The following is a 23,036-nucleotide window of genomic DNA, read 5'->3' as shown; positions in this document are numbered from 1 at the left end:
GTTTTTCACAACAGGAGTAATATAAGTGACCATTTAAAAGTGATCCCCATTGGGCAAGAATGGTTAATAAGTGGAATTAAGTTTCTTATCATTTCCCTGAGAAATTGCTGTAAGTATTTAGATCTCTTGTCTATTACATATTGTATGGAGGTTTTATTCCTATTGATTTATGGAGTCTTTTAAAAGTTGGAGTATTATAAACGCTTTTCAATAATCCTGTGCATATTGTGCTCTAGGAAACATGAGGAGAATACTCAGCCTTTGTTGCCATCTGTCCCAAAGCAAAACTTTATGATCTAGCCCCCCCCCCAAAAAAAACCACCCTTTCCCAAGCTCCAGCATTGATTGTCTCAAACATGGTGATCTCTAAAGAAGGGCAGAAACCACCACAATGTCCACTGGTTAAAAGGAGAACTTGCAAAACCTCTTTAATTGTATGTCAGTTTAGTGGCGAAGGGCAAAACTGATTACACAAAGCAAGTCCTTCTGTGGGTTGCTTGGCCCGGCTATTTAAACTATGTGTGTGCAAAATAGCATTTAAACTCGCCTGCATGACATGCTTCAGGGAAACTGTGATATTTCTGCAGCGTTTTCACACAGCACTGATTGTAGCTCAGTTTTGCCTAATTTAGGCCAATATGAAAATGGTCAACCCTCTTCATTTGGATGGGTGCTGCTGACCAGACAAGGTTATTTTGGGCTCAGCTAAAGATAAATCAAGGGGGCTGGCCTACAAGGGGTAGGGGCAACCATCTCACCTTTACTCTCTTCTTCGTACCAATGCCATAACAATCAGGCCACGTGGTCAGTATGGTGGGCTGGAGCCAGGTTGCAGTGGCTGCTCTGCAACAGCTCCATTAGTGGAACCAGTGGCAGTTTCCAGAGGTTGCCCTTCAAAAGAGCTTATCGTTGTCTGTAGAGCAGCCTTTCAAAGAAGCCCCCAAAGGTTATTAGTCAGCGTGATTGCCATAGTCATAAGTACAGGATATAAATGGAAACAAATGGATAAATAAATACATATAAAAAGTCAACATCCAATTTGACACTAGCATTAACACAAATAACAGCAGCACCAATAGCAGGAAACCTGTCACACCAGCAAATGCTATTGGCATTGTGCCAGATGTGCAACATAATTTGTGTAGTGCTAGTGTCAAATTGGATACTGCCCAATATTTCCTGTTTAGTCACCCAGAAGAAATTCTTACCACAGATGACCAGCTGAATGGCTGTTTACAAATGCGTAAGAATGAGCCATGCTGGATCAGACTAAAGGCTTATCTTGTTCAGGATCCTGTTTCCCAGTGACCCAAGCAAATGGCAACCTACAGGCAAATAAAAATGAAGTTCTTCGGAGTATATGTGGCACCTGTTCTCTGGGCAGGATCTACACTACTGCTTATAATGGTTTATAATGGTTATGACAACTGTTCAGGCCCAGGACACATTACAAATACCATCTTCATACCGTTTTTAAAGTGTTATATCCTGCTTGGTGTAGATCAGCCCCTGGTGTTTTACTAGAACAATCTTTCAATCTTATAGTTTTCTCATCCTTTTTTGCTCTCAACACCTGAAATATTGGTCCAGAGATATATGGCTCCCATAACGCATATTTTGGTCCTGACTGACTATTTGGGAATCATGGATATAAGCAGAATTGCAAAGGAGTCTACAAAAGTTAATCACCCATACTAATTTTTACTAGACTTCCTGTCTACAACATTCTTACATTAGGCATTTGTGGCACCAACAATGGACTAGATGGGAAAAGGAATCCAGGGTTGTTTGTTTTTAAGTTATTCATAAAACAAAGTAAGCTGTCTTGTCCCTCATTACATGAAAAAAATCCAAATCCATAAACAGGCAATATATTTATGGTCCTGACTGTGGAATTTGCAGGTTGCCTGGAGCAGATTCTTAATTAACACAGGCGAGTAGCTCCATACGCAGCTGGTGTCAGTGATGAACCTGCTAAATGTATCTTTAATCTGAGTCATTTAAGCATTTCTGTCAGGAAGTAATGGATATGGCACATGGGTAGACAACCTTGTTGGGCTTGTGGACATATTTGGCAATTTGAGAAATTGTCCTGGATACCACCACAAAATAGTTGCCATAGGAGTTGTGGCTACTCACAAAGGACAAGTAACCTACCCAAAAGACTGAGTACACGTCAGAGATGGGTGGCTGAGCCCCAACACAATAAACAACTCATTTGAACTCACAGTTTCAGTACCAACAGAAATTTTCCCAGAAGGCAAACTGGTTCTCTCCCCCTGTCTCCATCAGAAAACACATTGCCCCATCACCTTTTCTCGTTCACTCTGCATCACCACCCCTTATACTTGGCAGACACCAAGAAATGTATCTGGGATGCATTGGTGCCCATGGGCATCATATTGCTGACCCCTCACATAGTATCTTTGAAGGATCAGCTGTTTGGCTTGAAGTTCATTTTGATCTAAAAAACAAAAGCTATTCATTCATTATATACATTTAGACACCAAAGTTAAGACCTTCTTCTTTAAGCAGACATTTAATCTTTAATCTGTTGCTTGATTATTAGTTTTATTGATGGCTCCTCAATGTTTTTAATATTTTTAAATGTTTTTAATGTTTAATACATTATTTTCAGACTCTTATTGTTGTATTTTTATTGGTGGTATTTTGTTGTCGTGGTTTGGTTTTATGATTGTAAGCTGCCCCAAGGGCATTTGCCAGTTGGGCATATTCCAATCTAATAAGTAGATGAATACATACAATTTATATACTTTGCCATCGGCATTGTTATAAACCAACCTAATGCTCTCCAGATGCTTTGGAATTGAACTCCCATCAGTTCTAGCTGGAATGGTCAATGGTCAGGAAGGCTTGGAGTTGTAGTCTATGAACGTCATCACACTGTGGGAAATCATGTTTCCTTACCGTTGTTTCTTCACCCACGTGTTTGTCCCTCATTACTTCCTCTCTCAAAAGAGGAAGTAAAGAACATGCGTGTGGCCCATTCAGTGGCCCATTTTGATCCCACTGCTTCTCCTGCACACAGTAGGAAATAGCGGCAACTTCCATCTCAAAAAATAAGTCGGACTTATTGGGGTGTTTTTTGTGGCACGAATAAGGCTAGAAGGGGTGGGAGACATGCGGGACACAGACAATGTCATGAGAGGGCCCATGAAAATCTGTGAGCACCCAACAATGAGCATGCAATGAAACGCTTGTCTGATGATGCCCCAAAACATCTGGAGGCTAACAGGTTGGGGAAGGTTGCTAAAGAGAAGCATAGGACAGTTGAAGTGAAACAGGAATTTACTTGCTACATGAACAGCTGCAGCAAGCAAAAGTTTAAGAAACCTAGCAATATGTGTGTGTGTATTGGGCTGGAAAGAATAAAATGAATATGGCTGTTCTTGTCCCTTATCGGTAGTGCATCCTTTCTCCTCTGGAAAAGAAATAAAGTGGCTAATTGAAAGAGTAAAAAGGACTGTCTGTGTAACACCAGGTCAGGGACAACTGCATTAATCATTTTAATCCACCTCATTGAAATTAATGGGATGTCACTCATTTAAAACGGGAGTCAGCAGGCACAGAAGTGCTGTCAGATACTCAAGTAAGCAAACCGAAACAAGATGAGAGGCGGGCGATACGTTGATTGAAGTAATTTTAGGAATCCTTTTGCCTATCTGAGTTGCAAACATGCGTCCAGAATTTCAAGTTGATGGATTCCTCTCTTCTTCTCCCCCCCCACCACCCCTTTCATTTGAAATTCCTTGAACAGTCTGAGCGAAATTAGGAAGTCATGTCAGAATGACTGAATATAGTTCCTAAAACATCTTGGAATTGAACAAATCAAACAGACTGAGGATTCTTGCCCTGACCAGAGTATCCTTCTGACAATAGGGAACCTTGCTGATCACTGGTCCATGCTGTGCGAAGCAAATTTCTTTATAAATTGAACCACAAGTTGAATATTGAGAAGACTCTGAGGGCTGCAATCTTATGCAGTTAGGCATGCCTAAACCTATTAATTTCATTGGTCTTAGGTGCACCTAACTATTCATAGGACGGGGGTTGTACATTGGGCTTTTATATATACTGTAATATTTGCAATAAAATGGAAGATTCTCTCCCCCAATGCTGTTTTGAATACTTGTATGTGAAAACGAACAGAGAGCTTTAAAAATTATTTACAAAAAAATATATCCCTCCTGTTATTACATATGTTGGTATAAATTGTTTTAAATAGAAGAAAGTGTTCTGAATAAATAAACTAGTAGATAGTCTTGCTAGCATTCATAGTGCAGTGACAACAGATGACAGAAGAATGGATAATTATGTTAAGTTTTCTGTAAATATTTGTTTTCACAATTGTTATTTAAAATTTAGAGTAAATATTATTATTTTTACCTAGGATAGACGTGCTTCACATTTGCAGCCCAATCCTGCATATATTTCCTTGAAAGTAAGTCCCAGGGAATTCAATTGCACTGTCTTCCAAGGCAATGTGCATACCATTGTGATGCTATTTTATTTATTTATTTATTTATTTATTTGTTGCATTTCTATACTGTCTAATAGCCGAAGCTCTATGGGTGGTTCACAAAAATTAAAACCATTCAAAGTATAAAACAACAGCATAAAAACATGCATGCAGGGCTAAGTATGCAAAAAGGAGGAGGAAAGAACTACCTTTACCTGGTAGGCAGGTACCTTATGTTAAATGTTGTCATTTGTCACTATAACAGTCAATTCCTATAATTTACTAAGCTAGAAACAATGACTAAGTGTCTCCCTTTTTTCTATAGAAAAGTTCCATATAGATGTGCTAAGAGAAAGCAGGAGGAAATGAATTGATCTTAATTATAAACTTTGTTTCTTACACATCTTGATAGTCCTTGGGGGGAAAAACTTACTTAATGGAAATGAGAGAGCGCCTGGCCTGTTTCTCAGTTTCTGTTTCTAGAATGGACTTTTTTTTTGTTAGTTATTATTTGTAGTGTGCTGGAGAGGAAATTAAAAATAGAATTAAAATGGTTTTAAAGTAGAATCTTTCATAGGGATTGAGAGGTATACTTTATTAAATTCCAGTAATAAAGTTAATTATCAGCTTCTGCTGGAGATATTGAACACTTTTAATTAAAACCAGTTTGCAATTTTGGACAAGGATTTCCATCCATATCCGTCCAGAAGAAACGACATGTTCAGTTCAGGGAAAACTCTGGTCCAAAGAATTCCCATTATTGGGTTAGCCTAAAAGTAAACTAAATAAATAAAACTGTGTGTGCACATGTATGCATATATCTCCATCTATTTTTAAAAAGAAAGTATATAAGGCCTTAGCTAGACCTAAGGATTATCCCAGGCAAATGGAGGGGTCATCCCTGCCTGCTCCCGGGATCCCCTGTGTGTCATTTGGATGCACAGGGATGATCCCAGGACGATCCCGGAATATAGGCCTGGTCTAGCTATGGTCTAAGAAGGTCTCTGCTGAATCAGACCAAGCGGGCATCTAATCCCTTCTTCCCCAGAATGGTGCCCTCTAGATGTTTTGGACTTCAATTTTCATCAGCCTCAGACAACATGGCCAATGGTCAGAAATCCTTAGAGTTGTAGTCCAAAACCTCTGGAAGGCACCAGGGCAGGATCTACACTACTTCTTATTATGGTTTATAAGGGTTATGACAACTGTTCAGACCCAGGACACATTACATATACCGTTTTCATACTGTTTTAAAAGTGTTATATTCTGCTTGGTGTAGATCGGATCCAGGTAAGGGAAGGCTGACATCATCCTGTATCCAACAATAGCTAGCTAGGTGCTTTCTGGTAGCCCACACCAGGCAGTAACGGCAACAACCTAGCTCTGTTGTCTCTTCCTCAGCATCTTATATTCAGCAGTGGGAGAAAGAAAGAGCCATGTGGACAGTATGGAAATATCCAAAATCCATATTAGGCAAACAAAAACATCACAAGTTTTTTTAAAAAAAAACTTCATGGGGGGGATCCGCATGTCACTCCCAGAGTGCTTCTATGCGACCCCAGTGCACCCCGAAAACGATAGTCTGACTTCCCTGTAAAAGAAACGAGGAAGAGCCGTCCATGCCGCCGCCGCCGACGACGAGGAGAGCTCTCCGCCGGCGAGGAGAGCTCGGCAAAAGAAGGCGGGGTGAAGAGCGGAAGAAGCTCTCCACCCCTCCTTCTTTTGCCGAGCAATCCTCGCCGGGGGAGAGCTCTCCTTGGCGGCGGCGGCGGCATGGACGGCTCTTCCTCGTTTCTTTTACAGGGAAGTCAGACTATCGTTTTCGGGGTGCACTGGGGTCGCATAGAAGCGCTCTGGGAGTGACGTGCGGATCTCCTCCAAGATCTCAAGATCGCTAAATTAGGCAAGGTGTTACGAATTGGTTTGGCAGGGCGGTGTGGGGGATGAAGAGAAAAACCTGCCTTGATGGTGAATTCACAGTGTCTGCATGTTCTGTTAATTTCACTGAATGACCTCAAGTTTTGCTGTTAGCTCCAATCACTTTGGCTGACCCTTTCTGTACCTTTTCTAACTCCATGATATCCTCCTTGAGATGGAGCAACCAGATAAGAGGTAACACACCTCTTTGTTAGCCTTCAGTCTCATAACAATCTGGTTAAAGGAAATTAAAAAATGACATCTAATGCAATTGAAAAGCAGGAAATAATGCAAGGATAATTGGTAGGCATTTACAGTTTGGGGCAGGGGGGTTCATCCATCAATTAATATTTGGGGATTTTTTTAAATTACTTTTGGTACCCTTAAAGATAATGTTGCAAGTTTCCAGATGCATGTTGATCTCAAACTCTTTTTCTCGGTGAAAATTTGTTAGATTTGCCTTTCCCCTCTGAGACATGATATTAGTGGGTCACCATACATGAATAGTTGGATGTGTTCAGCTCGGTGGGTGACACGTTGCACAGGCCTGGCTTAAGGGATACAGTCACAAGGGGCCTGACCATCCACATAGACTCTGGGCCATCCATTGTCCATGCCTGGGCATTTTCTAGGAGGCGAAATGAACAGAAATTAAAATGATCAATGGTCAATTATTTAAGGTCAAAGAATAAGGTCAGCTTTTCTCATTGAAATTTGTTGTTGTTTTGCTTTTTTAGTGAAATCGTTGCCCTGTTCATTCTTTAAAGAGATAATATTTTGCTAGGATCGCTGTGGTACAGATCATCAAATAGGTGTTGTGCAGTGAAACCTACACATGGTTGCTTGGGAATATGTCCCACTGTCTTCAATGGGGCTCACTTCCAATCCTGTGCACAGTTACTTGCAAGTCAATCCTACTGAGTAAAGTGAGGCAATTCAGAGTAAATGTGGTATAGAATTCCCAGTCTTCAGCAGTACAACTCCTATTTACATTTAAGCGATGGCATTCAGGGTTCCTTACGGCATAGGGGCAAGGTGATTAAGTCTCACCCACTGAAATGTGTGGACCTTAAATTGCTTAACCTTGTCCCAAATCCTGCCACCCCAGTCTTTAAATATGCTCAGAAAATCAAGGAAAACGTTTTCAATGCATGAATGACTTCTCAGTGCCATTTCACACATTGTGTAGCAGCAAATCTGGGAGCGGAGACTGGAAGCTGTAGCCAGTTCTGGCTCCCAGATGAGTGTACCTGTATGATACGTATGTTTGCAAATACCTGCTTGCTGAATTTTGCAAATTACAATATTTTAGGTATGCAAGTGTTATTCATCTTTTAAAAACAAAAAAACAAGACAGTATGTGTGGACCTAGCATGTTATGAATGCTGCATCTCAGGCCCAAACTAGATGTGATGTTTGCCAAGTATATATGCCTAGCATGCATGCAGACCTTTAACACAATAACCAGCACAGGGGCATCATTCCCTGGACTGGGACCTTAAACTGAGATCCCAATTTGATTCAGCCTTCCCTCCCCCACCTATTTGTTTGGGGGAAAGCTCCCATTATCTCCGATGGGAGCTTTTTCTTCTGCAAATAACAGGTGTGGTCCCCACCCCATCTGGATCAGGACCACAGTGGAGGGGCAAAGGATTAAAGCCTCCAAACTTCCCACTCCAAGATCCCAATCTGGATCAGGGTCTTTTGGTTGGCTTTTTTCCCCCCAGTTGTGTACAGTATTTGACAAAACTCACGTGTAATTTGGATCCCAGAGGTGTTTTTTCCTCACATAGATGAGTTGCAGAAATTATATAATTATATTTTCTTGTTGGGCGGGAGCTGCATGTTACGGAGATTCAGTGTACAACATGGAAAACAAAAGTGGAGAATTTAGGGACTAGCTACACCGATTAGGGTAACTTGTATTTGCCAGTATATGTTTGCAGTTTATTGTGCCATGTGAACCTGTAACTCTAGCCTGTCTCTCCCCAGACAAGCCACCATGGTTTGTTCATTAGCCCAGAGTTCCCAGTTTGCTCATCATGATAATAAACAAAGCATGAATGGAAGGTCCATGGTTTAGCCATTCCTGCTTGTAGTGAGAGTGATCAGGCAGTGTGCAACAGCCAGTGTGCACCATTATGTGCGAACCTGCCCATTATGTGGCTGTAAACCTGAATTTGAGACCAGGTGTTGGATCCAGGTTTATGCTGGATCGGCTGTGCTGATGGAAGAGGATTTCATTACCCGCTCCTTCCCATGGCATCTCCTTCAGCCCCCTGAAAATGCAACACGGAGTCGGGAGACTGCTGAATGAGGAGAGGTGTGGTGCATGTGTGGTGGGAGAATTGGGCAGAGGAAGCTTCCATGACTGGAGCACTTCTTGCGGAAGGTCTCTTCTATTCATGGAATGCAAATCCTGGATCCAACCCTAGGTATACACTTGGTAGGAAGCTACAGCCAATTCTGACTTTCTGTAAGATTCTTGTATTTCCAAACGCATTTTAGTCTCATTGATACATAACATTTAGGTGTACATGTAAAAAAAAAAATCCTCAGGCATGTACTTTAAAACTATAGGGTATGGCACTGCCCTAAAATTAGCACTTTTAAATACCATGATTTCACTGATATCATTCACTAGGACTTAAAAATAGGACTTTCAATAGGACTTAAAAAGAAAAATAGAACTTTTTACTTCATTTGGATCATGCCGCCCATAATTTGTGACTCAGCCTTGAGCAGTATGTACTTACTTGAAGATGTCAGGTTTTCCCTTCCATCAAATAAAGTATATTTCCCACTGATTGCTGACTAAGAATAATTTAAATAGGAAACTAATGTTGATACAAGTTGTGGAGCAGAAGTGAACTTGGTTACTTTTACCAAGCTATTGTGCGATCAAAGCTTTTATCAATTGTTTGGAAGAGTATGAAAATTGATACACTGTAGAAAACAAAATCATTGTTGTAATTAGTTGCAAAAAGTGTTTCCCATAATAGCAGGATGGTATTGAGACGATTCAGCCCTAAAGCAATTTTTGTCATAAAATTCTACAACAAAGATCAGAAAGATTGTGCTGTATGCATAAGAGAACTCTCCATTTTGGTCTTCTCCTCTGCCTCTCTGCATAATTTTTTTAAGGACAGAAATGAAAGCAATGTACACATAAAGGAGAGGCAATAAAGAAATTAGGAGCATGAACTAATCCATACAAAGTACTATCCAGTCAAAGTTAAGCACATTTATGTTCTATTGATTTCAATGGGAAAGAGTTAGAGCACGTGCTTAACTCCCCTATTGAATTAAGCACGTAAAAGTGCATAACTTTGGCTGAATTATGCCCATGCAGCATGGGAACTACTTAGATTATGGCACGATCCCCACACAGTTGTGGTATGCAAGTGAATACTGAAGTTGTGTGGGCAGAATCCGCCATGTGGATTTTTCCCACCCAGAGCTGGCTCTATCAATTGGCAAAGTGAGGCAGCTGCCTTCCTCCACCTAAGCTAGTCTGCTTCCCTCTAGTCCACTGGAGAATGCTATCCCACTGACAGTGTTGAAGTAAGATTCAGCTGCCAATGCAATCCGCTTCCATACATGTAAGGGGGAGTACCATCTTGCCTGTTGCCCCAAGCAGCAAAAAATCTTTTCCCATCCGATCATCACCAGCAAAGAAGGAGGATAACAATCAGTTAAGAAAGACTTACATGATTGGTTTTGTCCAGGTGGTAAAAATAAAATGTATTGTGGCTTTTTGTGCAGCATATTTTTAAGTCATAGGCAGAGGTTTTTAATTTTCCTTTACTATACAATACTAAGTGTAGCCTTAATGCATTATTAAGATGATGATGAAGAAGAATACATCTACGGGCCTCATGGGAACAAAATGTTCAGCCCGTGTTTATTCAGATGCCAACTGATCCTCCATAATTTCAGGTTAACAGCAAAGAGCTCCGTCATACCAGTGTTATAGCCCGCTGTCACGGTGCACTGCATACAAATGACTCAGATGACGCCGTCCATGTCCTGCCCTGATCTCGCCTCTTCCCCGCCCCCCTGTGAGGTTTCCAGGTGTGGGGAAGGAATGTTTTTTTTTTCCAACAATGCACTCAACCCTCTACATGTAATGTTTATCCTATTGTACTCAATCTGATGTTCTGAGGGTGGGCGGCATTGCTGATGAAAGGGAGAGGGCATGCCAGGGTGAGGTGTCACTGCGAACATCCAATAGTTTGTAAGAGGAGGTACAAATGAGATCTGCGGGGTGGGGGGGAAACAGTGATTCCGAGGAGAGGTGTGGAGATGCATGAAACGTAAGGCTTTCAAATGCAAAGTGAACAGAGGGGGGTAATATAAGGGCAAACGTTCAGGTGTGATGGAGCTTATATGCACACTGAGTTTCTGGCAGCCTCTGTTGCCATCTTTGAGATGAGAATCACAATGACTTTATTTACAAGACTTACCACTGAGTTGGACAATTTCTTGCTGATCATGTTTAGGGATAGGGTAGGCTGATCTGTGACCCCCCAGATGTTTTGTCCTGTAACTCCCCATGTTTAGGGATAAGGTAGGATGATCTAAATACAAGAATTTTGGCCTGTAGCTCCCATGAACCCTAGCCAGCATAACCTATAGTGAAGGATGATGGGAGTTGTAGGCCAAAAACTCTGTAGAGCCACAAGTTGCCCACTTAAATGGGTGATATTAGTGGAAATGTTTCACACATAAAATTATACATACTTGGGAGATCTGTGTATTCTATTTGAATCGTGAGGAAGTGTGAACAACCAAAACTTGGGTCCCACTCCATTACAGCTTAAAGTAATGTTCAGATTAACATCAAGTGATACTTCAGCACTGTTGAATTATTGGGCATGAAGTAAGGCTGCTAGGTGTCTTGAAGCTCAGACTTTGAGCATCAAAGTGCAGTTGATGCAATCATTAGGAAGTGGTGCATCATTAGCTGCTTTGAGTGCAATTTTTTGGTAGAAAAGTGGAGTATAAATCAATTAAATAAATAAATGTCTTCAAATCTTCAAAAAATGAAAAACAGGTTTTACCCCCCCCCCCCCCCATTTTCATAAGGACCGCAGCAGGGTGGCTGTTTTCATCAGGCTCACAGCTGGGAAGGGAAGGGTTAAACCTCCCCTCCTTGCACACTGGGATCCCAGTGAAAATTGGGGATGGGGGGGTACATCTGTTATTAAATAAATAAAAAGTTGACAAAGTTTGTAGTGATGCATTTAGCATCATTTGTAGTTTGATGCTGAGATGCAGAGGCAGTGCTTGGGAGCAAGGGATGACGCCTAACAGGACAATGAGTGGCGCCTGGTGGGATAGTGGGTGGAGCTTAGAGGGGGCAGAGAATGGCACCTGTAGAAAAGCCTGGCTGCGCCTCTCCGAAGAGCCAGATGGATGGAATGAAGGAGGGGATTGGAAGTAGGTGGCAAAGATTCTCAAGGCAAGCAGGATATAGCCTGCTTCCTTGGTTCTGGCACCTCAGTATGAGATGTTACACTTTTCCATGGAAACACTTCAGAAGAAAGTTAAAACCCTGGGAGTGCTACAAAAGACAAATAAAAAGAGAGCTCAAAGTGCACTCACAGGGTACTGTCCAATGTTAGTCCTACATAGAGCAGACCCATTGAAATGAATGAGACTTAAGTCAGTCACAGCTAACTTGTCCCATTCATTTTAATGGGTCTACACTACATACGACCCACATTGGATTCAATCAGTCGTGAAGTGAAATGCCTTTTACGTGTATGTGACTCTGTAGCATGTAAGCAAATCCAACCTTGGTGTCTGCTGTCGCTCATCCACACTGGCAGGGGTCCCCATCCCCTGGGCCACAGACCAGTACCTGGGGTGGGGTGGCTTCAGACCAGTGCGCCCGGCCGGAAGCCGCTCTCAGAGAGCGACTTCCAGGCGTGCCGTTCTGAAGCTGCCCGCCCGCCCCAGCATCCTGGCTTCGCTTCGGCTGGGCGCCCACCCAGCCAAAGCGAAGCCAGGACGCTGGAGTGAAGGGGGGGCTTCCCAAAACCATCCCCTCAAACCCCCCCCCTCCGGTCTGTGGAAAAATTGTCTTCCACGAAACCGGTCCCTGGTGCCAAAAAGGTTGGGGACCACTGCACTACAGGGAGCATCCCTTCCCTGCTTTCTCATTCACCTGCCTCCTCTCAACTGCTACTGCTGCCACCGCCACCTTCACCATGAAAAGAAAGCAGCCCTGGAACCATGTGCCTTAGATGGAAACACTGAACAAGCCAGTGTGGTGTAGCAGCTAGAGTATTGGACTGGGAGTCGGGAGATCCGGGTTCTAGTCCCCACTCGACCATGGAAACCCAGTGGGTGACCTTGGGCCAGTCACAAACTCTCAGCCCAACCTACCTCACACGGTTGTTGTGAGGATAAGATGGAGAGGAGGAGATGGATGGATGCTGCCTTGGGTTCATTGGAGGGGGGAAAAGGCGGGATATAAATGCAATAATAAATAAATAAACAAACAAACAGCATCTGGGCACCTCACTGGAAGTGGAAGAGACTGGGGGCCAAAATAGACATTGCTTTAAATCTGTGCCTACCAACTATAACTTTTGTTCATTTTTACTTTAGAATAGATGCAAGGCTGCCTGATCTGGATCTCAAAAGGTCCCCCCTCCCCCAGCTAGGGTCCTAATATGAATTGGGAGCCCTATATCTACTTAGAGAATCATTTTTTAAAAAAAAATATATAGCTGCTAGACACAGATGTAAAGGAATGTCTGTTTTGATCTTGAGCTGACCAATCAGCATGGAGGAGCATTTTGGATTCTCTCTTTATATTTCGTTTGTATTTTAACCTGAAGCTGCAGGTTAAAATTGCTGATATCTGGCAACTGTATGAAGGAATGTGGCTGATACCTTAAGGCTTGAGACAGACAGCCTAATAGACTTCGAGGGATGAGTTTACAGTCACCCCTTTTAGGACAGATCTATGCATTTCAAAAAGAAATTAAGCCAGGGAGCAAACAATTCTTCCTTCTAGGAGAGGAATATTATTATTATTATATTAATAAATAAAATATATAATAATAAAACTGCTTCCTATCTCCCCAACCCTCTCTCTTGTGTTAATTTTTTATAAAAATAATAAAAATTATTTTATTTAAAAGATTCCTTGGCCACCATTCAGGACTGAGAATACCTGCCTTTCCCCAAGCGGCATGCAACAATAAAATACACAATAAAACAGATGCATTATTAAAAATGGTAAAAACACAATAAAAACAGTAAAAACACAATAAAAATAGTAAAAAATAAATAAAAACAGAAGGTTGCTTGCCCAATAAATAAATAAATAGGTGCTGAATAAATGTTTAAATGGCTGAACATGCCAGGTGCCTAAGAGAATGTTTTTAAGAGGGAGGAAAAGCCACCTGAAGCCTGTACATGTTGCAAGGATGGAATTCAGCATGGGATGAAAACAAGAGACATTACCTGAGGAGTAAATGTGGTGAAGACATGCCACAGCAGAGGGAGAAATAACCCCAACACGTTCCTAAAGGGAGCTCTGTCTGTTTCGGGCCTAACTTGGATGGCCTATTTATTTCTTACACTAGCTGTTCTTCAAAGGAGTTCTGAACTGCATTTTAGCTCTTCAAATAGAGGATACCTTCAAATAATTGCAAATTAGGACCCCTTGCTTTCCCATGTTGCATAACCCAGCATGCCAAATGCAGCCCACCAGCCATGATTTGTGGCCCTGTCGTGTGCTTGACTGCACCTCTTTTGGCGGTCCAAGGAAAACTGAAAACACCGTTTTGGGGAGCCTCGGCCAGGTTGTCATATATGACTGTGTCCAGTTGCTCAGGCATTTTGTGGCGCACCAAGGCGAGGGCGATCATTTCAGGAAAACGACATGGCGCTAGCTAGGAAATATTTTGTACGCTAGCCCTGAAATCCTCCTCTCTTTCCATCTCCTTTGTGAAGGTTGACCTCTGGCTTTCTGTGGCAACTTTTGAAATTGCAGAAAGCTAGACCCCTGGAGGAGATGCCTTAAGCAGAAAGACTGCAAAAAAGACTTGTTCAAAGAAAGGTGTACCGGTTGGAGAACCTGGTCTGAGCTGCTTTTTCCTAAAGAGAGGTTACCTGAGTTACCCACACTGTGCTGAGAGAGTTCATTGCTGGGGTGTGCTGAGAATACCTGCCTTAGCAAGGCATTTATTATCCAAAGGGCCAGCAGATGTCCACCCCAGGCTCAGGAGACCTCAGACCTGTAGTCTTGCATTCCGAGCAAAGACTTTGACCTTTTGTTTCTAGCTCACTAAGCCCAGCCATGCTTCTCCCTGGTGCCTGTGGTCACTGTGCAACTTTATTCTTTGGAACATTATGTGTCGCAACAGAAGGGCAAGCGGTTTCCCAGTATTTGTTACCAATCTGTGGAGCCGAGCCATCTGTCAGTGAAACAGGAAGGCCTGGGTTCCCTTTCTCTCCAGGGCTCGCTTTGCTATTTTGGGGAGTACCTCTTCTCCCCACGTCGACGGGAGCCACGGTGGTTCAAAGCAAAGGACTGTCAAGCAAGAGAAGGCCAAAAGACTGAAGCGGCTGTTTTGCCCATCTGCCACTGCTTGAGGTGTATTCATTATTAATGGAGGTAGTGGCGGTTGCTGTTCAGATATGCAGGCCTGCCTGGGTAAATGAGACATTCTTCAGCAAATTGCTTCGTTTTTTGATTGCTGATTGTACGCGTGTCACCAAGCTGACTCAAGGTTCATCGATGCATGCTCAGTAAATTAGAAAGAACATAACTATGGATCAGCCAAGAGAATGAATTCTTTGCCTACAATGACCCAGGGCCATTTAATTTTCTGCTTAATTTTGTTGCAGTCAGTTTGCATTTTGGGTTATTATGCAGTAGGAAATTAACAATAAATAACAAATTTGGTCCTCCTGTGCTTGTAATGATATTTTTATAAATCTTTGTAATGCTCTTTTTAAAAGGATCAAGGTCTGTGCCAGCCTGATACCCCCACAAGTATGCAGGATGGGAAAGAAAGGGGGAAAATACATTAGTCCTGCCAGATAATCTTATAGTTAAATAGCAAAGATGTTTTTCCCCTTTCTCCCTCACTTCTCCCCCCACCCCACCCCCTCTCTTCGTTTCTCTCCTGTGATTTTGTATTTCACATTAAAGTTAAGGCTTTTCGTTTTCTCTTTCTTTCAGATAACTTAAGGAAAATGGAAACAGATGGGGCTCAAGATATGTCCCAAGTTTCAGGTGAGATCTGCTAAAGAACATGAATTGGAAAGGAGTGGAGGAGGAACCCCTCCATCCTGAAATCCATTTGGTTCTCCAGCAGAACACAGTATTGTTATTATTGTCTCTGTAATTGCTTTGGGTCTTTTGTATTGCCAGAGTGGAAATCAGGATATAATTAATGTTTATCACTTCATATCAAACCCAGTAGTGCATGGATTTCTTTTTAAGTAACTTTACATAAAGAAATAAAGGAGCCCAAGTAGAGGGAGGGAAACATTTTAGTCTTCCTTGTTGTATTGGCAGATCAATCTGTGGGGCACATTTGGATTCGTGGTCAGCTTTAGATCAATGTCATATTTTCTCAAACCCCAACACACTGAACCGTAGCAAATACAAACAAAGGTGGGAAGAGAAATGCATTTTGTTTTTAACACACCTTTCCTGTCAAATTACTAATATTTCTCTAAAGCTCCCATGGCTTCAGTTTTAGGATAAAAACCAAAGATGAACTGCTTAGGTTTCCATGCTACAGACGCACAGATGCATTTCTGTGTAATGAAGCAGAATGCGGTATGTGGACCCATCAGCGTTTTGGGCCTCAAGTAGGGTGACCCAAAAAAGTGGAAATGCATCACTAGAAAAGAGGACAAAAGAAGGCATCAATTTGTATAACATTTATTTTCTAATTTACATATATGGATGCACATTTAGAAATATGTACTATAATTTCAATAGAAATACAAGCCATCTCACCATAGTGAGGAAGACTGGCTAGGTCTGCCATCCAGTTTTTAACTGTGGAAAGGCAACTTTAAGATGCCACCATTGCCTTCTTGGAGGTTCTTTGATTTTAAACCAATCATGGGTTGGGCAGACCATCAAATAGAGGACAACTTCAAATAGAGGAGTGTCCTCTGAAATGTAGGGTGTCTGGCCATCCCAGTTGCTCAAGTACGCTGCTGAGATCTGGAAGCTTTCTTACATTCCTGGTATACCTGCCATGTATGCTCAGTGGTGTAGTGGTAAAGGTTGAAGTGCAGGTACTCATCATGCCAGTGCCCATAGCCACTTCCCCAAGGACAGTCCAAAATGGTGGGCAGCTCTGTCGATCCACATCAACAAGCCAGTTCTAGCAATTCTAATCTCCACCAGGAGCAGTTCTTCTGTAAAGTTAATGGGTCTTAATTGCCCATTCAAGGCCAGGCCACCCCAAAAGATGACCACAGGGAACAATATAATGTTGCTGGGGAAGAGAATTCCCCTGCCGCCCCCCACTGCTGCGCCCCCTGAGGGAAAAGAGAAGTCCGGAGGTGGCACTTGACATCAGCATCCCTGCTAATAAAAAAAGTACTGGTGCTACACCCTTGTGAGCCCTGCCTCCACTACACCATTGTGTAATGCTTCTGAGGACTGTGGAGAAGACTTGGAGAGCTGGCAACTGGAGACACCCAGTAGGAAGCAAGTCAACTTAGGCAGTGCCTCTCCTCCCACCAGTTCAGATGCCAATATCAATACCATGCCCCTACAACAAGGCCTACAAGAATGAGTGCCAGGTTTGGCAACCTGAAATTGAAATTGCTAACAGGTGTAGATGGGTTTCTCAGAAGATACCCTTCTCAGGGGATAGCCAGTCCTTAGCTAGTCCTTTAGACATCTTGAATGACCTAGGATGGCGTCTGGAGCCCGGAGAGTCCCCGAACACAAGTCCATCACACTCTTATTTGCCCATTCTAGATCACAAATTGAAACAGGATTAATGTTTTTACTGGGTCACAGCACCAGCAGCACGACACTTTCCAGACTGCCCATTTTATTTACTCACAATTATTTCTAGGCTGCCTTTAAGATTAAAACCCTCTCAAATGGTAAAAGCAAATATAATGCTACTGCTACAAGTCACTGTTCTTTGGTTCAAAACCTGGTCCACTCTGAGTTGGATCTGCTTATGGATTTGTGTATAGAATTATACAGTTATGGTAGGTTTAAATATGAAAAAAAAACTGCAATTGTTTCCGCATTTGGAACTGCCTCTTTCCCTGTATGGGAGAAATGAATGTCAAGTCATCCAATCTTTCTTTCCCTCTGCATGTAGATACGCAGACATACACATCTCTACACACTCATTAACTTCCAGATTTGGCCCACAATTGCATTTTTAATTTGGGTCTGTGTGATTTGCAGCCACCATGCCAAATGCAGCTTTGCTTTGGATTTGGAGCAGTCCACCAAGGCCAGTAAACCTCCTGTTTCGGTTGCTTGCCAGAGTCGGCTAAAATAAGGTTATTGCAAAGCCCCAATAGGTGACATGAGCTGCATTTGCCTAATGCCGCATATTTGCAGACTTGTCTTAATTCAAAGTTTGTGGATTGAGAGAGAGAGAGAGAGAGAGAGAGAGAGAGAGATTTTGAGTGAAACTTAAAGGCATAGGTTTAAGTGAGTGGCAAATCCCGCTAAAACCAAGCAGTGGAGGAGATGAAATACCATTTTTGCAGTATTTCCTCTTGTCTGTGGTTTCCTGTAGAGACACCTGCATAAGAGGGAGCGGGTGGGGATTAGGGTGGGGGCAAAAGCCAAGCTGTGCAGGGCTTCAGCAGGCTGGATGTCAGGACAGGAAGAACTTACTCATAATATCAAACATCCCCTCTTCTAAAAGCTGTTATCTGTCTAAAAGTAACTTAACTCCCACCAATAAACCTCTGTGCTAGGGTTGGGGAATGCGTGGCCCTCCAGATGTTGTTGGACTACATCATCCCTAGCTACCATAGCTAATAGTGAGGAATGATGGGACTTGCAGTCCAATCACATCTAGAGGGCCACACATTCCTCATCCCTGTCCTGTGTAACCCACACCTCCGTGAAGACTTAACCAATTATACCAACAACAGTTTCAGATTAGGCAAATCCATAGAGCAGGGGTGCAGAAACTGAGACCCGGGAGCCAAATCCAGCCCTTCAGTGTTTCCAGAAATCTTTGGCCCTTCCCTGGGTCTCGTCCCCAGCCACTGATTGTTTGGGGTTTCCTGGCTTTTGCACAGTTTTTCCTTGAAATGCCTGCCCTAAGGCTTAGTTACTGACACTAAGAGCTATAAACTAACATAGGCTTGTATTTTTGGCCACGCCCCTTTTGCCTTCAGCCCTGCCCACCACCGGAATGCAGCTGCCAAGAGCCTCTCCAGAATGGCATTCAGCCCTTAGGCTGAAAGAAGTTCTGCAATCCTGTCATAGAGGTTAAGTCTATCCACAGTAGTTAGCCCTGATTCTTGGCTGGGAGCTCTTTGTGCAAAGGTAGCATTCCCCTGAAGACCAGGAACTGGGGACAAACAACAGAGCCTGGCCACCACTTGTTGGTGAGCTTCCCAGAGGGAATGAAGTTGGCTGCTGTTGGAAATTTAATGTGAACGAATGGACCTTATATTCTTAGCTAGTTGGCAGTAGCGCCACTGCAATAAAACATTGTGGCCTAAATTTCCAGAGGAATGGTGGGAGCTGGAGGAGGTGACATTCCTCACCTTCTTTATGTCCTGCCTTTACCCTGAAAGAAGAAGTTGAATGAATTCATTATAGGAGTGTTGATTTTTCCCTAAATCAATGAATAAAGACCGTTCTTCTACCAAATCTCACGTTTATATTCAATGTAAAGCGTGTGTTGTTGGGTTTTTTTTCACAAACTGGTTCAATTTTCACCAGAACAGAGGTGATAGGAAGACACTTTTGTTGCAAATTATCTTCTGCTGGCATACAAACTCCATTGAATTTTAACTGGATTAAACTCCAGTGAATTTTTATAGAGCCAGGTGAATAGGGCCAGTTTGCTACCAGCTGAGATTCTTGCATAAACTAGAGCTGAAAATAAATAGCTAAGGCTGCCAAAGGGGAAATCTAACAAGAAGATCTGTGAGAAAAAAAATCTTTGGCCATTAAGATGAAGGGTGGTGAGAAGTTGGGGAAGAAGGATTCCCTGATCCTTCCAATTAGATTTTGCTACCCATAGCCTATTTTTAGTTATTATCCAGTGTGCAAATGCCATTCACTGGGTTCACATGTCACGGTAAGCCATGATGGTTTATTTTTCTGAACAAGCCAAAGAGTTAGAGCCCACACCCCTTTTTTTCTTTTTTGGTCACTTTTCCATGCACAAGAAAAGTCATCCAATATAGCATTTGGAGGCTCCCCATGAGGAGACCCCGGGCCTTGCTAGACCTACCTGAAAATTCGGGCGTGTGGAGGGGCCAGCGGGCTGTCATTCCTATCCACACGTCAGACGCAACGGGCTGCAGGAAAGCCCTGTCACGTCCGCCATTTTGTTTTACTGCTTAAAGGGCCGGGTGTGCAGGAGCACACCAACAACCAAGGTAAGGGTTTTTTAAAAAAAGGGTTCCCCACTCCCCCCGCCTTCAATTCCCCCCCCCAGCCGCGATTCCCCCCCCCAATCTCTCCCTCTGCCCCGATGGGCCCAGCGCTCCTGCGGAGCGCTGCGCCCTGTCCACCGCTTTTCCTGGCTACTCGCGAGTAATTGCGGTAGCCGGGAAAAGTGGCAGACCTGTCTACATGCCCGCGGTCTCGGGCTCAGCCCAAGACTGCGGGAAATACCATGCCACAAGCAGTGCCAGTTATCCCGGGCCAAGGGAGGGTTACCCCTGCCTGAACCCGGGATCCCCTGTGCATCATCCGTACGCTCGCACCGGGCTAACACATCATCTTGCAAGGCCCCTCATGTATAAAATTTCACCCCATTCCAGCACACTGTCAAGGAATTAGAGTCCGCACCCTCTTTGGTATACATGGGCAGGGATAAGGGAACAGCTCTGAAAACTGGCTGGAAAGCGGATGGTGGCCATGGGAGGAGGGGCGGGAGGAGGAAGGAACACCTTGCGAATAGGGTTGTGTGGGGCAAGGGCAAGTAGGAGACTGGGTAACAATTGGCATCACACTGATAATGGTGGGAATCCAGGAGAGACAGGAGACAGAAGAATGTGCAATCAGAGAGATGCCGGTGACGTAACGGCAGCTCAGGGGACTCTGGGATTTGGTTTCCAATGCAAACAAAGCTGGGATACCATCCCAGCTGAGCAGGAGGGGTGAGGGCAGGGAGAATAAGTTATGCGCAGTAGCTTATTTGTTCAACCGTGTAGGGGATAACAGCAGCTTGTTTTCAAATAAGCGACTGTGAGTAGCTTTTAAACCATCATGGCTTAACTTGACTTGTGAACCCGGCCATTGCGGTGCACCTCCAAGGCCTGAAACATTTGATTCCACAACTAGACATTATGAAGAAAGTGCAGGAACACTGGATTAACCTGATCCACTTGCAGGGGAGATTAAGTGGATGTGTTTGTGTGTGTGTGTGTGTATACACGCTTAATCGTCTGCCATCCACCAATTCTTGGTTATAAATCTCCCTGTCTGCTTTTAATAGCCTTTTTCTGCAGCTGGACTGAAACTAGAAGTACGTTTGGCTGAGGATAGGCAGCTGCCAAGGTGGCACTTGCAAGGGAGAATCAATAATCTCCGGTGGGGGTTATGCACCCCACCCTCCCTCCTGCTTGGATCATCTCCTGTAAGTGCCTGGACATTCCCATTATCTCTACAAACACACATTTGCCAGTATAACAGCTATTTCCTCCCTCAAATTTCACAAATGTTTAGAAAAAGAACACCAGGGGCTATGACTGGAACCTATATTTAATAAACAACACCCCACCCCGGCTGCCAAAATAAAACTACCCCTTCCAGCTGGATGTAACCATAAGGGGAAGAGGGAAATGTCCCTTCCTTAATTTGAGAATGTGGGGTGGGGCCCATTTAGCTGCTCCACGTGTGGTTGTAGTTTCCCATCCCAGGCCTACCGTTCCTTTGTCCCTGGCAGGATCTAATCTGTTCTATAAAACAGTTTATAACAGTAGTGACAACAGTTGGGGCCCAGGATACACTCCATACACAGTTTTCAAAGTGTTATCTCCTGCTTGGTGTAGATCTGGCCTCTGTAGCTTAAGGTTGGAAGGAATTTCTCCTTCCTCATGTGGTATTTTTTCTGGCAGTGCATTTCTTTTAGCTTCAATGCCTCAGGCGCCTCATGGAAAATGAAGCCCACCTGCCCATGGTTTCTCCTCCACTTGCTAGGCAGTTTGGAGTAGCATCACCCCTGGCCAGTTGCCTTGTAAGCCTCCCTGAGGGCCCAAAACAGATGTCACTTTAAAGACATAGCCAGCAGCAGCCATGTCTTTTCTTTATTTTTTTACTCTAGAGTAGACACAGTCCAAATCCTAGCATGGGAAGTAGGGGGGCTTTAATCCTCCCCCCCCCAGCTGCTGTGGGCCAAATCTGTACCTACAGTTTCCATTGCAAAATCATGACTTCTTTCCTGCTACCTTCGTTTTTCAAGTAATGTCTGTTTTGGCCCATAATCCTTTCTGTGAGAGAAGCGGATGGGAGAGAAAATATGGAGTACATCCGTCAGAGAGAGCATTTTCATTTTTAAATTGATTGAAATAGGGGAGGGAAGATCGGGGTGCCATTTTATATTTTAATAGGGGTCTGGTGGCATGAGGTTTAAGGGTGCAGGAAGAAATTCACACCAAAGTTCAAAGGCCTGCTTTTAGATACAAGCAAGATTAAATTGTAAAACAAACTAATAAAAGGAGCCTCAGCGTATTTTAAGAGGATTCACGGTGGGTGTTTTGCTATACTTCATGAGAACTATTGCAATGTCATGAACAAAGATCAATCAGCCCATTATCCTCTGCTCCTCTCCCCTCCCCACCCCATTATTCTAGTTTTTTAACCTAACTTAAAGCAGGCCCCTCTGTGCACAGAATAAAGAATACCCCACAGCAGTTCCTCAAGTCCCCTGGAAACGCTACACAGGGAATCAGGAGATCCTGCTGAATGAGTTGAGCTGTTCTAGGAAGGGGAGGGGGAGTAGGGATTCTCCAAAATTGGGCGGAGAGAGCTTCCATGAAGGAAGCCCTTCCTCTTGCAAAAGGTCTCTTCCTGTCACAGAAAGCAGATCCTGGATCCAACCTAATGTCTGCATCATGTACAGAATCCTGTTGAGATATGCACATTCACCATGGCCTGTTACAGATTCTGCAAGAAAATGCACAACATGTTGTTGAGATATGCACATCCCCTAGGGTCTGTTGGAAAGTATGTATATTAACTAGGAAATGTGCGCTCCCTCTTAATGAACAGATTATGTGCACGCTTTCTGTGAAGCATGTTGAATATACACAAGGACTAGTTTATTATTTAATTAATTAACACATACCTCACCTTTTGGCCAAACATAGTGCTCAACAATAATAAAATACAGGATAAAAACAAAATCTTAATAAAAACGTAACATAAAAAACAGAACCATTGAGGCACAATTGAAAACACAACAATAACAGAAAT

The 23,036-nt window shown here is 43.2% G+C and overlaps 1 protein-coding gene across 11 annotated transcripts in view; it reads left to right on the top strand.

The window, feature by feature from the left end:
- Positions 1 to 23,036, top strand: part of IKZF1 (IKAROS family zinc finger 1) — a 97,700-nt gene that overhangs the window by 7,148 nt on the left and 67,516 nt on the right. For all 11 annotated transcript variants that reach the window (XM_063130485.1, XM_063130475.1, XM_063130465.1 and 8 more), the window contains exon 2: positions 15,606 to 15,659. In XM_063130485.1, coding sequence (XP_062986555.1) covers positions 15,606 to 15,659 — 54 coding nt within the window. The remainder of the gene's footprint in view (positions 1 to 15,605; positions 15,660 to 23,036) is intronic.

The sequence above is a fragment of the Elgaria multicarinata genome, chromosome 1 (assembly GCF_023053635.1).
Source record: "Elgaria multicarinata webbii isolate HBS135686 ecotype San Diego chromosome 1, rElgMul1.1.pri, whole genome shotgun sequence".
NCBI lineage: Eukaryota > Metazoa > Chordata > Lepidosauria > Squamata > Anguidae > Elgaria > Elgaria multicarinata.
This window is presented reverse-complemented; position numbering and strand designations above follow the sequence as displayed.